The following is a 13749-nucleotide window of genomic DNA, read 5'->3' as shown; positions in this document are numbered from 1 at the left end:
AGAAATCCAACTGTATGAGTCTAGAGGGGGAAATTATACTTTACAGATTGTATGAAATTTATATAAAACAAAACAGAAAAAAAAAATCCAAACAAAAATAAATCCTCACCAAAAAAAAAAATATATAGTTTTTTACCCCCTACCAAAGTCTTTACCATCAGCAAAAGGGAGAGCTAAATTTCTCAGGTTTTAGGTGTTGAAGATGTCTATAGGTCAAGGTTTTTGAGCTGTTGGAAATGCTTTCATTAAATATACAAAGTTGTCACCTCTGGTACTGATAGGTTGTAGCACAGATTGCAATAAGAAAATAGTTACTGGTTTCAAATTCCTGCTCCCCATTCTGTATCTTGGATCAATGTAATTTACAGCAAGAAAAACCACACATTTTACAGTGTGAAGAGAGGAAATGCATCTTTAAAAGCTTATTTTAAAAGAGAGGAAAGAAAATGGCAGCTGTTTAAATCTAGAAAATGGCAGCTGTTTGATGCTCTGGAGAGATTTTAAAACGCCAGAAGTGATCCCAGCGGAGGCTGATCGGATATCTCCAAGCTGGGCTGTGAACACTCTGCAACTTCCTCATTCTCAGAGGTCCTTGGCTCTGCAAAAAAGTCCATTTATTGCAGTGGAGATGTAACTAAGCCCTAGTAATGCTGGCAAAAACCTGTGCAATGACTAACACCATGAGGCAGTGGCTTGTGGTGCGAACGTGTGGATGTTACTGTAACAGGAACAACAACAAGACGAGGGATAAATATCTATATCCACACAGGCCAAGGAGGCAAAAGAAGTAAAATCCTGGTCAGTGTTGAAGCAAGGTTCCTTAGAGGAGGAGTGTTGTCATCTACAAAGAAATGAATGCTTGTTTAAAACATTTTACACTTTTTTTCCCCGTCTTTGTTTCCCTGGGAAAGCTAATTCTTTATTATTTTTATTTTTGCCTTCTGTTTTGGCTGAATTTCCTGTAGACATACACACAACAATGCCTGAAAACTTGGAATCTTTACTCACAGCATTTCTGAAATGTGCCCCATTCATTCAGGACAACTCCAACTTTCCTGGTGTCCTTCAGTCACTGACCAGTCCTGAGTACTGATTACCAAGATTTTTATCAAGACTGATTTTTATCAAGATGGTAGCTTGAAAATTCAGGCCTAGCCAGTTCTAAAAACCTTGCTGGAATTGGGCTAATTGGAAGAGCAACTGGATACATGTTGAAAGGGCACTGATTTTGTTTCACACATAAGTGGTGGTGGTGGTCTAGGTCAGCATTTGTGATGGTTGTCAGGGAAACACTAACAAAGGAGCACCTGATTGCCTTCTAAAATCAAGAAAAATCATCCTGGCTTTGCATTTTGATTTTTGTGTTACACTCCAGACACAAGGCCACAATTTTTGGACTTACCCATGCACACTTTTTTGATAAATTCACTGTTCAATGTGATCATCGTGGATAAATCTTCGAAATTCTGGAGCTTCATGATTCTGTTAGCAGCAGATGGCCCTGCCAAAGTCCTTAGCTGCCCTTCATCATATCCATTCCCAATGCCAATTGGGAACAGGGATACCCCTAGGAAAAGAGAAGGAAAGGTTTGAAACAGGCAAGGCACAGGAGAAGGTCATTGCTCATGGATGTGGAGTGTTTAAAGGATGTGGCTCTTGGCAGCATGGTTTAGTGGTGGGCTTGGCAGTGCTGGGTTAATGATTGGACATGATGATCTTAAAGGTCTTTTCCAACCTAAAGATAATATATTTTTTTTTTTTTCATTTGCTTCCTAAAAAGAAAAGAAAAAAAAAAAAAAAGAGCCAGGAAAAGCTTTTCTCCAACAGTTAATTTTCATGTGTTACTTGCATCATTCCCCAACATTGGCTTAAGGCAATGAAGGGCTGAAATGATGCTGCTCTAATCACATTGTTACCTAAGATGAGCTCCCAAGCATAATAAGATCATTCATGGGCAACAAAACACAGCTGCAGACTTAATGACAACATCTTCACTCTTTTTAAATGAAAAAAAAAAAAAAAGAATCTCAATATGTTGTTTTCTTTCTTCAGTTACACGGTAATTGGATTATTTTCAAACCACTTAATTAAAAATAACAGTTGATAGTTGTTATACAGCCCATGCCTTATTCAATAGCTCCCAGAGCAACCTTCAAAGGAAGTCAAAGTTCCTCAGCTGAACACCTGAGGAAGCTGAGATACAGAAACAACAGCCAGAAAACTTGCAAATCATCAGGCAGCACGTTGATATTAAAAGTAGATTCCTGTAGAGGTCAGTCCAGAACTTGATCAAAACCTCTAATTATTACTATTATTATCATCATTATTATCTTTATGATTATGATTATTGTTATTATTATTGTGAACCTTTCAAGTTTCACTGTACTGCAATAGTATTGAATTTATTATATTAGACCACATTTCTGTTATCCCTGCCTACCCACAGGATCTTGGAAAATGAAATGCTGCTGATTTGTGAGCACTGTGGAAGCTGTTCAGCCTTAATTGGTCCTGAATTTCCCAGTAACTCAATGGCATCTTCACAAGGCACGTTTTGTTCAGGTCTGTTCTTTACCACATTACGCACGGTAACTCCAGAACTTCCATGAACACACCAGTGTCTTTATTTTTTATCTTTTGTTCTAGCTCACTACTTAAAAAGGAACAGCTCTACTTTAAATAAGTGTCAGTGAAATGAGGTTTACTGTTCAGTCTTGCAGAGTGTGCAGCAGCCTCCACAGCATCCTGTGAGCTCCCTGACACGATGACAATTGCGACCTTCGATGCGCTGGGTCTGCCCCCGTGGGATTCTGACATTGCATTCTGGACCACAAAATCAATGGCATTTCCTAGTAAGAAATGAGGAGAGAAATGAGAGATAGAATAGGAAAGTCACAGGAGACTACAAAACTAAATCTTATCTTGCTTTAGTGTGTTATGTTAGTAGGTAGTAAAAAATATTTAGTCTTAAAGGACTGTTAATGTCTGATTTATTGCAGCTACATGAAAGATCTCAGCCATTAAAAACCTTCCAGTATTATTAAGACATCCCAACACAGGAGGACCATCCTTACCTCCATCCCAATCTCTGAAGTGGTGGGAACTTTACTACCTCTCCTTAGCCACGATAACAAAGTTATGCTTCTTACTTTAGTATTTACCTTTTCCAGAAGTATTGCCATCACTAAAGGACAGAAGACATATTCCTGCTTCCAACTTGCCGAGCAACACTGACATCCAGTGGCGAGCTGCTCCACAGCTTGGCAACATCCTGAGCTGTTCACACGAGTGGCTCTCGCTAGAAGATCTAGTGCTTCTCTAATTTCATCAATTTTCCCTATGGGTGTGAAAAACCTATCTTTCCTCCATACTACCAGCAACGTCTCCGAAATTCAAACTCTGTGTAATCCATAATACAACTGGGTGATCCATATTAAAATAAAAACAAAACAAAAAAAAACACACCAAACCCCAAAAAACTTGCAAAGAAATTCTACCTGAGCTACCAAACCACAAACTGGCTGAAAAGGGAAACTGCTGCCCCTTCATTTAACAGCTGTGAACACTCAGGCAAATTTTTGTTGATAATTATGACCTCAGCAAGAGAGCACTTTGTTAGTACTTGTATTTAGACATGTATTTGCACAAATATTTACACTGGGAATCATGATACGCAGCTTTCTTAAAAGCTCCTTTGGGCTTAGAAGTTATCAGGTCAGGAAGTAGAAATGAAACCAGGTGACTGATGTGACATTCGGGGCAAACAGTGACTGCTGAATAATAAACACTTGAAAGAGTATTTCCTCTGAGTAATCTGCAGTAACTGTAGAGCAAAAATAGGCTTGACTGAGGAATTCACTGTACAATTTATAATAACAAATGCATTTGTAAAACACTGGAAGTCAGCCTGTAGATAATTCACCAGCACAGCCCCAGTACACCCTAGCACACCTCAACACTTTGTACATGATGACTTCTTGCACCATGTCACCCACACCTTTTCAATGATAGAAGCAAAAACCCTTTGCCCAAGCTGCTGCAAGCATGGACAAAGGGAATCTCACTCAGCACATTAGTTATTGATAAGGCTTGCAGAGCTGTGATTGTTCAGCTTACAGAAGGCTCCAAGGGAGACCACACTGCAGCCTTACAGTATTTATAGGAGCTTATAAAAAAGGGAGCTTATAAAAAAGAGTGAGAGCAACTTTTTATAGTGGCAGGTAGGGACAGGACAAGGGGAACAGTTTTAAACTAAAAGAGGAGAGATTTAGATTTGATGTGATGAAGAAAATTTTTTTACTGAGAGGGTGCTGAGGCATCAGCGGAACAGGCTGCCCTAGGAAGCCATGGCTGCCCCATCCCTGGAAGTGCTCAAGGCCAGGCTGGATGGGGCTCTGAGCAACCTAGGATAGTGGAATGGGTACCTGCCCATGGCAGGGAGTCAGAATGAGATGATCTTTAATGTCTCTTCTAAACCAAACCATTCACTGATTCTATAACATCGCAAAAGCAGGTGGATTTTCAGTGAAAACCTCGAAATTTTGAATGTTTTTCTACTCGCAATAAAACACATTTTAAAACAGCATTATTTGTTGGGTGATGGTGATTCCCTTTCACAAACTACTATTCCTGAGCACAAAAAATAACTAACCTCAGGTATTAACTCATGTCCTACACAGCTGTCCCACAATCCTTTCTACAAATGGTTTTGTGTCTATCTAGGTAAATATTAGCTACAGAATGGCACATTAGCTAGAAATAACTAAGGATAAAACAAAATACAGCAAATTAATATGACTATATTCAAAATCCCTGAGGTTGCTCTAGGATGGTCACTGTGCCAGAAGATTGACTCATTTCCCTTTGGTCCTACAAATAATTACGAAAAAAAGTATTTTGGCTTTTAACTTTCAAATATATTTTAGGTTAAACTCTTGGACAGTAAAAATCACAAATGATTTTTCATTCATTTGTGAAAAGTACTTGAAATTTCTGTGCTTGTCTGTTTTCTTTAATGACCCTTTGACTTTTGTGTGGTTGGTGTGGTCAGCGGCCACACCAGCTCCATTTTTCCTCTTCTCACATTAATTCTGAAAATGTTCAGAAACTCCATACATATTTGCAAACTGAAAAAAATCCATTATTTTTATAATTTCTCATAAAGAAATCAAGTACCATTGTAATAGAACCAGCGACTATTTCAAAGGCCCCAAAAGCAGTTACTCAATTTAATGCACGGAAAATTTGGTTTAGCCTAGTTAAAACTCTTTGGATTTCTCCCTTTATTTTGAAGCCAGCTCTAGAGAAAATAGCCAGGTGTCTGATGACATGATCAAATGAACACTTTTGTCCTGCTAGAGGGATTCAGAAAGTCGCCATCCCAAGCTGGAAGCTGTCACTTCTCACTCAGCTCTTCGTCTCTCCATCTCATCACAGAGGGAAATAGTAAATTCCTGAGAGGCCACAATAAAAACTATTGACTGCTAAAAATCAACCAACTTGAACATTTTCGTACTGTGAGACTGCAACACAATGGAAACCTGACATTTTCATACCAATAAAGGAAATGTAACTGTTTACACTGAATTAAACAACACCAAGCACAAGGCTTTATTAAGACTGGAAAGAGTGTTCACAGCATGGAAATGTAAAGAGAATTCCAGAAAGGTTTGTGTTGGAAGGGACCTTAAAGATCACCCAGTTCCAACTCTCTGCCATGGACAGGGACACCCTTCCACTAGCCCAGGCTGTTTTCAGCCATTTTAGCCTTTCCCTCAGCCCACCAAAGGTGGTGAGCCCCCAGCAGCCGTCCAGCTCAGTCAGTAGGGTATGACTGCCATTCATTGGGCATGTCCAGGGAAAAAAAAAATGCAAATAAATAAAAAGGGAAAACAAAAACCCAATTGAACCATACAGGCTACTTTATAAAGGGCAGGTCACTCATTCCAAAGGCTGCCATTACAGAACAGCACCTTCTCCCCATCCTTAAGTGTTCATGTTTGGAATAATCACTAAATACTGGCTATGAACATTTCATGCTTAAATTCTGACAGTCAGAAAAGGCTTTTTAAGAACCTTTTCCTGGTTGACTTGACACCTGATGGATATTAAAGTTAGACTTGTATTCTGAAGTAACAACTTAGAATGGTTCACACAGAGGTTCCTACAAGGACTGCAAGTTGATTAAATGGACATAAACAAGCTTTAAGGACAAAAAAATCTGTTGAGTAGGGTTGGAGGTGCTTCCTGTGGGTCTACAGGGAATTACACTAGATTCTGCCTTACTGAATAGTTTCATTAATGATTTGGATGGAAGAGTTAAAATGTGTAAAAAGGCATGTTAATCTGAACCACAAATATTAAATTGGGAGCAATCATGGACATCACGGAATTGACTGAATGAGCATAAGGTGCCCTAGAAATATTTGAAATATATCCAATAAATGAAAATGAAGATTCATCCCATGAATTAGCCAATCTGGAACACACAGACATTTAATGTTTTGGTGCATGCCTCAGGGAAAGCAAAAACTTCCTAAGAGCAACCTTTGCAATTATTTTGTTTAATTTTGTCTGAAACAAGGAATGAAATGTAAAGCCCCCATGAGGGTCTGTGGAGTTGTGACAGACAGAGGATCATAATTAGATGGGAGGCTCCTGCTGGGAACTTGTGAATCTGTGCCTTATGTGGCCTCAGTGGTTTCTCTAACATTTCTGCAACATCTTGACCAAAAAATGGACTACAAGAAATCTTAATCACCCACAAGTCCTGAAAGATGCCCGGGAAAGAAACAAAAAAGGAACGGTTCCTCAGAAGCTGAAGTGATGCAGAAGGAGCCAACACTACCTGGAGGGTGGGTATTACAGATTGCAACTATTTAACCAAGGACTTGTCTAACCAGGAACAACTCTCCACAATGATAATCATAGAATCACAAAATCACAGAACGGTTTGGATTGGAAGGGACCTTAAAGATCATCTTGTTCCAACTGCCCTGCCATGGGCAGGGACACCTCCCACTAGACCAGGTCCATAATCCTGAAGCTGGTCTTTGTATCTTAGAATCTTCACTTGACATTGAACTGGGATTTTTAACTGAAAATAGAAGATTCTTTTAATTTTATAACAAATCAGCTATTGAAAACTGATCCCACAGTGCTTTAAGCAGTCAGCTCTTGGCACACTGATATTTTGACATTAACACACATTGATTAACAGAATGGCTGAACTTTTCATCAGCAGCACAAACCTGTCAGTCCAACACCACTGAATGGAACAGGCCCTAATAACCTCTCCTCTGCTTTCCTGTCTCTGCAGATCACAAATCCTGCTTTTCTCTCACCACCAAGGGCTTCTGATGATCCCAGGCTCCACCAGGAGCTCATTCAACTCACAAACCTTGTAAGAAATGAACTAGAAAAAAAAGGCAAGCAAAAAAACCCCTGAGGGACAGTGAATTAAAATAGCTCAGGGAAGATATTAGTGGCACCCAAAACTGGCTTCAAAAAGGAGATGACACCACCAGTTCAGAAATATGTGTGGGGAACAAGTGAAAGTCTCTGTCAGTGGGTGGGAGCCTCTGATCAGAACAGCTGCTGGCCTTGGCTGATGGGGGGGAAAGATTTTGGAAATTCGGTATAGAGCACATCAGTTGGGGAGAGATCTGAATGAAGAAAAGTGCTATGGGCGGCCTTTGCTTCCAAAACCACAGGGAAAGTTTAGAAGAAAGACATTTATTCAGAAAAGCTGAATGTTGCTAATCAAATATGTTAATAATGATGGAAAGTTGAAGGAAAAATATTTAAGATTTTTTTTTGTTGGAGGGGGCACGGGGAACTTTTCTTTCCCTAATGAAGCTTTTATACAGCTGAGCCACATAGACCATACTTCCTCCAAATTTTGAGGCTGAGGCAGGAAAATGTCAGCCTAAAAGAGCAACTTTTACTAGAGGTATAAGGAAGCAAAATAATGTTTTTATAAAGTGTTAAGCAGTATTTACAGTAGGGATTGCTCAATCTGCTCCCTGTGGCTCTCCTAAACACCCACAAATGCTGAACAGAGACACATTTATGTGATTCTCAGTTCTATTGCACACATCACTTTAGTGCTTAGTTTCTTTTTTTTTTTTTTTCAGTTGTTTCTTATGTGAAGTTGTACACGATTTCATGATGTCTGAATAGCCCCAGAGCTGCTTCTTGATAGGTTACTTGAGCCAAAATTTGCCTGATGTTATTGAATGGCCCCATTGCATAAGCATGGGAAAGCTCTGTGGTACAGGCTGCTCTTTCTTGTTCTTTCTATGCCCTCAAATACTCGGTAGTTTTTCATTATTTCTTAGTACTAAAATCTCTCTCTCTTGGAGTTTCCTTATGGCTAAATTATGCAGGAAAGAGAATGTTTTCTACAGGAAGACTTTTGCAGTGGCAGCAACAACTGCCCTCTGCACATGGAGCTTTTTGGACCCAAATAGCACAACTTGGATCAACAAAGATGGAATAAAAATGTCACTGAACTGTGCTTCTACCATAGGGCAACAAGTGCAAATAAGAAGAAACAGCTCTGGTCTGATAGCAGTGATATTTTTGATGGGTCAATTCAGATCAAGTAAAGGCTAGAAAAGATTTCCTAAGAAACGTCAGCATCCAGACTGAGCCATCTACTCTTGTCAAACAGCCTCTGCATTTCCAGAGGCCTGAGCACAGAGAGAAAGGCCTGAGTGACCGTGCACTTCCTGGGAATGCTGTCTCCTGCACAGCCAGCCACATTCACTCACATCACAAGGTGCAGGACAGCACCGCAGTGACTTATTTTCATTACTTCATTTGGGAGGAACTACTTCTACTCTATTCCACTTTGGTTCATTATACCACATCCCCAATCACAGTCTCTGAGCATTTTCCAATGAGACATAAACAAATCACTAACGAGGATGTCATGTGGCTGCCTCTCCCATTTCATTTCCCAAAGGCCATGTTTGCTCTGTTTATCCTGCAGTTCCGTGTGGCTTTCTCTACACATTACATGGAAGGCTTCACAAAACTTATCTATTTGTATGTAACAATTCATCCCACAATGAGCCTATAGAAGTCTCATCAGCCATCTGGTATTTTTATTTCTCCAGGCTGAGAAAGCAATCAGAGCTAATCCTCCTGCGAACTATGGAAGTCAGGTTTTATTTTGCACTTTTCTGTACAAATAACTCTTTACAGTCCAAAGACCCCAAAAATCTGTGTATTCCTCAACTCTTACAGGACCCTGATGCTAGGTGGCTGCCAGAGTAAATGTGGTTCCAATCCAGAAGAACAAAATTCTGAGGGCATCTGGTGAAAGATGTTGTAGGAGAACCATTTATGCTGAATCCTGCCACTGATATTTGTGTGTGCACCAAGCTTCCACAGACCCAGCGGGAAAACTCTGATGTTGTAGCACACAAAAATTGAAGTGGACCTGTCTGTCAGCAACAGAAAATGGCATTTCAGAAGTAACTATTCAGCTGAGGTGTTGCCTTAGGCAATCCTTGTTCCCAGCTCTCTGGCACCATCCCCAAGTCTTGTGCCAGCCCAAGTCCCTGTGGAACCAGCATGGCAACTTGGATGAGGGAAGTGAACCGCACAGAATACAACTCCTGTTTTGCTATTTTTCAACTGGATGAGTTACACTGGCTCAGCACAAACACCTGGTAAGGGCAGCTCCTGAAGTCAGCATGAGCAGTTCTGCTCCTAAGCATCTAATCAACTAACCAACACTGAAAGGTTAATGATCAAAGTCTTTACTACTTAATTATGCTCTCCTTGCTTGAAAGATAATGAATGCAAATCCTGAGCATTACTTCAAGGCTTCTTTCCAAAATACATTAAAGATAAACCATAATTTGTGTAACCTATGAATACATTTTAATAGAGAAAATTGAACCTTAACAAGAGGTTGAACCTTAACAAGAAATGACACTACAGTGACATAAATTGGTGCTTGGGGCCAGCCTGTATTTAGCATTCCTTGGGGTTTCGTTCCCCCTCTCGTTTAAACATCAATATTCACAAAATCACTCACCTAGTCTGGTAGGACCTTGCTCCCTTTGTTGGATGGAGTGCAACATCTCTACAAGCCTGTCAGTCTCTTGAGGCATGTTCCATGAAATTTCGAGATTATTTTCTCTGGCATACTGGAGAACTGACACATGAATTGAAGAATTGCCTGAAGCAGAAAATAAACACTTTAAGCAGTGCTTGTGAATGTCGTAAAATAAACCTACAGACAACGTTGTGGTTATGATTTACATTAGGCACAACCGGACAGTGGTTTTCCATTACAGTGTGAAAACTGCATTTTCACTCAAAAGATCAAAACTGAACTATTCCCTGATGAAAAAATATGCAAGTACTGCTGGAAACAGTTGCTTTTCTATCAGGAGTCAGCATGCAGTATTTTATCCCAGACCAATATGACAGGAACCGGAGAATTTCATTTCACTGATTTCCATTCAGTATTATTCTTTTTCCATTTTAAAATTGTCTAAACACTCCCCTCAGGTTTTTTTTTAACGTGCATCTTGTTTTGCACAAGCAGTAGATTGATGCCCCATTTGTCAGATGGGCGAAGCTCCCTGGAGCATTTCATGCCCAATTCCCTCTCTCATACAGCACTGGAGTGACATGCATGGGACAAAGGGAATCCAGGGAGCTTGACCTGCAAAGGGGAATAAAGAGAAATCCCAAATTATGCTCCTCTCTAACATGCTGATTGTATATTATGTAAGAAGTATGAATAAAACTATTAACAGAGAATTTATATAAATAGTTAAAAATACCAGATGTTGTTTATAATGATTAGCTGTACTTCTCTTCATGGCCTCCTACTGAAGGTATTTATTTATAGAGCCTAATGAGTCTTTATCAATGCTTTGTAAAACATTTATGAACACCACCAATGACAGCAGTTGCTCCATGGAAATGGTTTAATATTGGATCAAAAAAATACAATTCTGATTTTAAAAAAACTGTATAGAAAATCCATGTTTGTTAAATGCTACTGGGAAAACACAGGATCCTGTGTAGCCCCTGCCATGCAGATAGACTTGGTACAGCCCACACAATGTCCTAAACTGCTTCATGTATGTGCAGGATACAAGGCACTCTGCCATGGGGGGCTGCACTGATAATAAAAGATAAGGAATTGCCTAATCAGAGGTGTATCCCCCTGTCAGTACACACTCTGCAAGTTCAGTGAGCTTAGCACTCCCAGAAAGTGTCAGCCATCCCACATGGGTCAGGAAATAAACACTGAGCAGTCATTTTTCTGAGGGATTGGCACGATTAATGATTGAGAACTAAAAAACCCCCACTGAGAAGCTGTTTTGTCCCCTACAAGGAAAAGAATACAAAACATCTTTCTGTGTTTGAGCTGGAAGGCAGATACATACCGATCACAACACTTTTAATAAATGCCCGCACAAAGCTTTTCATTTCCTCAAACTCCGATGCTCCAATATTGGAACTTCCATCCAGAAGAAACGTTATGTCCATGGGTTTGTTGCACAACTCTGAGGGTGAGAGGGGGAGGGGAAAAAAGTTATTTTATATATAATAACCAAAAGCAGCATCTGCTAATATGGTAGGAGCAGAAAGGGTAGGTCCACTCGCATTTTGGGAAAACAAAGCAGGATAATGACCAATTGAAACAACAAGTGATGCCCCTTCAATGAAAGCCTTGAGATTCACACCCAGTGGGATATTCATGGATATTTCAATTCCTGCTTTTCTACTGATTCTGTCTTAGTCTTAGGGGACTAAAACAAAAACCAGCAGCAGACAACAACAAAAAAACCCAATGCAAACCAACAACAAAACAAAAAGAAACAAACAAAAACCACAATACCCTCCTCACCCCCAAGTAAACAAAAGAAAAAAAAGTATGTGAAAAACCCAATAAAGTCTCCTCACAAAAGAGGAAGCACAATTTTACATTATACTAAGCAGAGAAGAATAATAAGGATAAAGACAGGAGACTGTTTTTCTTCTGGCACTCTCCAACCTTGGAAGTTTGGAGAACAGTCTGAAAGCTGCTGTACTTTGCTGAATAAAGGACACAAGGACTTTGAGCGTTCAGAAAATAGACTGCAGAGCTGGGCTCAGTTCTACTGGACTGAGGATGGGGCAGCATCCTCAATCTCTAAGGAAGATACATAGTCCTTCCTTGGCATTTGGACTGCAAGGTACCAAACCACGTAAGGGAGCCCTTCAAATTTCAGTGATGCACAGGGTAAATGGAGGAGACAGAGGAAAGAAGAAATCACACAGAAAATTCATCCAATCTTACCCATAATTTCAGTCCTAAATCTCATCCCACGAGAGCAGCACGACTGCAGCACTAATTCAGGTGCCTCTTCAATAAGTCTGTTGTAACTATTCAAGATGATTGGGTCATTAGACTGACTGATCTTTCTGAGCTCTTGGATATTGGCACTGGGGGTTATGCCTATGGGAATAACATTTATGCTCCTGGGAGGTCGTGTGATAACATCAGTGGAAGGACTAGATGACACCATATATACCAAGTGAGGAACATCTTGCCTGCCCCCATTCACTGATGTAAATGTGTGTTTGGAAATATAATTGAGGGCATTGCCAGTGTTGGTAGCCTTCCCTCCCTGGTAGGGTATACTCCTCACTTTCTCAATAATTTCTTCCTTTGACTGTATTTCCCTAAAGGAATACTCCAGACTGACAGTTTCTGAATACTGCATAACTGTAATGTGAATATTTTCCTGTCCCACGTTCATTCCTGTGATCACCTTCTCAATGAACTTCTTGACTTTACTGAAGTTTTCCTCCCCAACATTGTCAGATCCTTCCACAATAAAAGCAATATCCATCCTGTTGGAATGGAACTTTTCTGAAAAAGGTGGTGTGGCTGTGAGTCCCAAAGGGGGAAAAATGACACTGGACATGGTTGGAGCGGATGTAGCTGGTAACAGTGGACCTTCTTCAGGTCCAAGATCACACAGGTGATCAATGAGGAAATCCCTGTTGTCCGTTAGCTCCAACACGTTGCTCACTAGGAAGGCTCTGCTACCAGGAAACATCCTTGCAATGAACTTGACTTGCTCTACATTGATATGTGGCCCAATCCCCACGGGTATTACTGTGATATCTCTGTTCTTCAAAAACCCAAGGATGTCACGGATTTTTTTTTGAGACTTGCTTGCTATAAATATCACTGCAATTTTGGCAGCATTGGTCCTTTCTGCTTTTCCAAACACATGCAACGCAGTGTATTTAAAGACTTCATAGGCAGATGCATCTTTATCGCCTGTGTATTTTATGTTCTGGACGATTCTTCTCATCTGGGAATTTGTTTTGATATCTTTAAGGTTAAGATAGATGGTGGGACCAGCCCTATACACCAGAATTGACACTCGGATTTTCTTCTGGGAGATGTGGAGTTTTTTCATCACGCCAATTATGAAAGTCTTCAGCTGTTCAAAATCCTCCTCTGACAGTTTATTGGAGCCATCGATTAGGAAGGCCAAGTCCATCATCTTGCTGCATGAGTATGCACTGGCTGGTAGCTCAATGTCCTCCTCTGGAATAGGTGTTGTCAGAGTTAGGGTGTTCTCCATGGGCTCACAATCCACACAGGTTAGGTTCTTCCCTTCACACAGACTACAAAAATCATCAAATGAAAAAAACATCAAATTTAACTGTAAAAAGCAATGCTTATAACAAGTCATCCACACATAATAAAAGAAT

General features: G+C 40.1%; 1 protein-coding gene across 1 annotated transcript in view; it reads right to left on the bottom strand.

Moving 5' to 3' along the window:
* The window catches only part of VWF (von Willebrand factor), a 123609-nt gene that overhangs the window by 41364 nt on the left and 68496 nt on the right, over positions 1-13749 (bottom strand). The window contains exons 28-32 of the mRNA XM_048300124.1: positions 12317-13662; positions 11421-11540; positions 10052-10195; positions 2706-2849; positions 1403-1567 (exon numbers count right to left, since the gene is read on the bottom strand). Of these exons, the coding sequence (XP_048156081.1) occupies positions 1403-1567; positions 2706-2849; positions 10052-10195; positions 11421-11540; positions 12317-13662 (1919 nt within the window). The remainder of the gene's footprint in view (positions 1-1402; positions 1568-2705; positions 2850-10051; positions 10196-11420; positions 11541-12316; positions 13663-13749) is intronic.

The sequence above is a fragment of the Corvus hawaiiensis genome, chromosome 4, assembly GCF_020740725.1.
Source record: "Corvus hawaiiensis isolate bCorHaw1 chromosome 4, bCorHaw1.pri.cur, whole genome shotgun sequence".
Taxonomy (NCBI): Eukaryota; Metazoa; Chordata; class Aves; order Passeriformes; family Corvidae; genus Corvus; species Corvus hawaiiensis.
The sequence above is the reverse complement of the archived record's forward strand: the minus strand, read 5'-3'. Positions and strand labels throughout refer to the sequence as shown.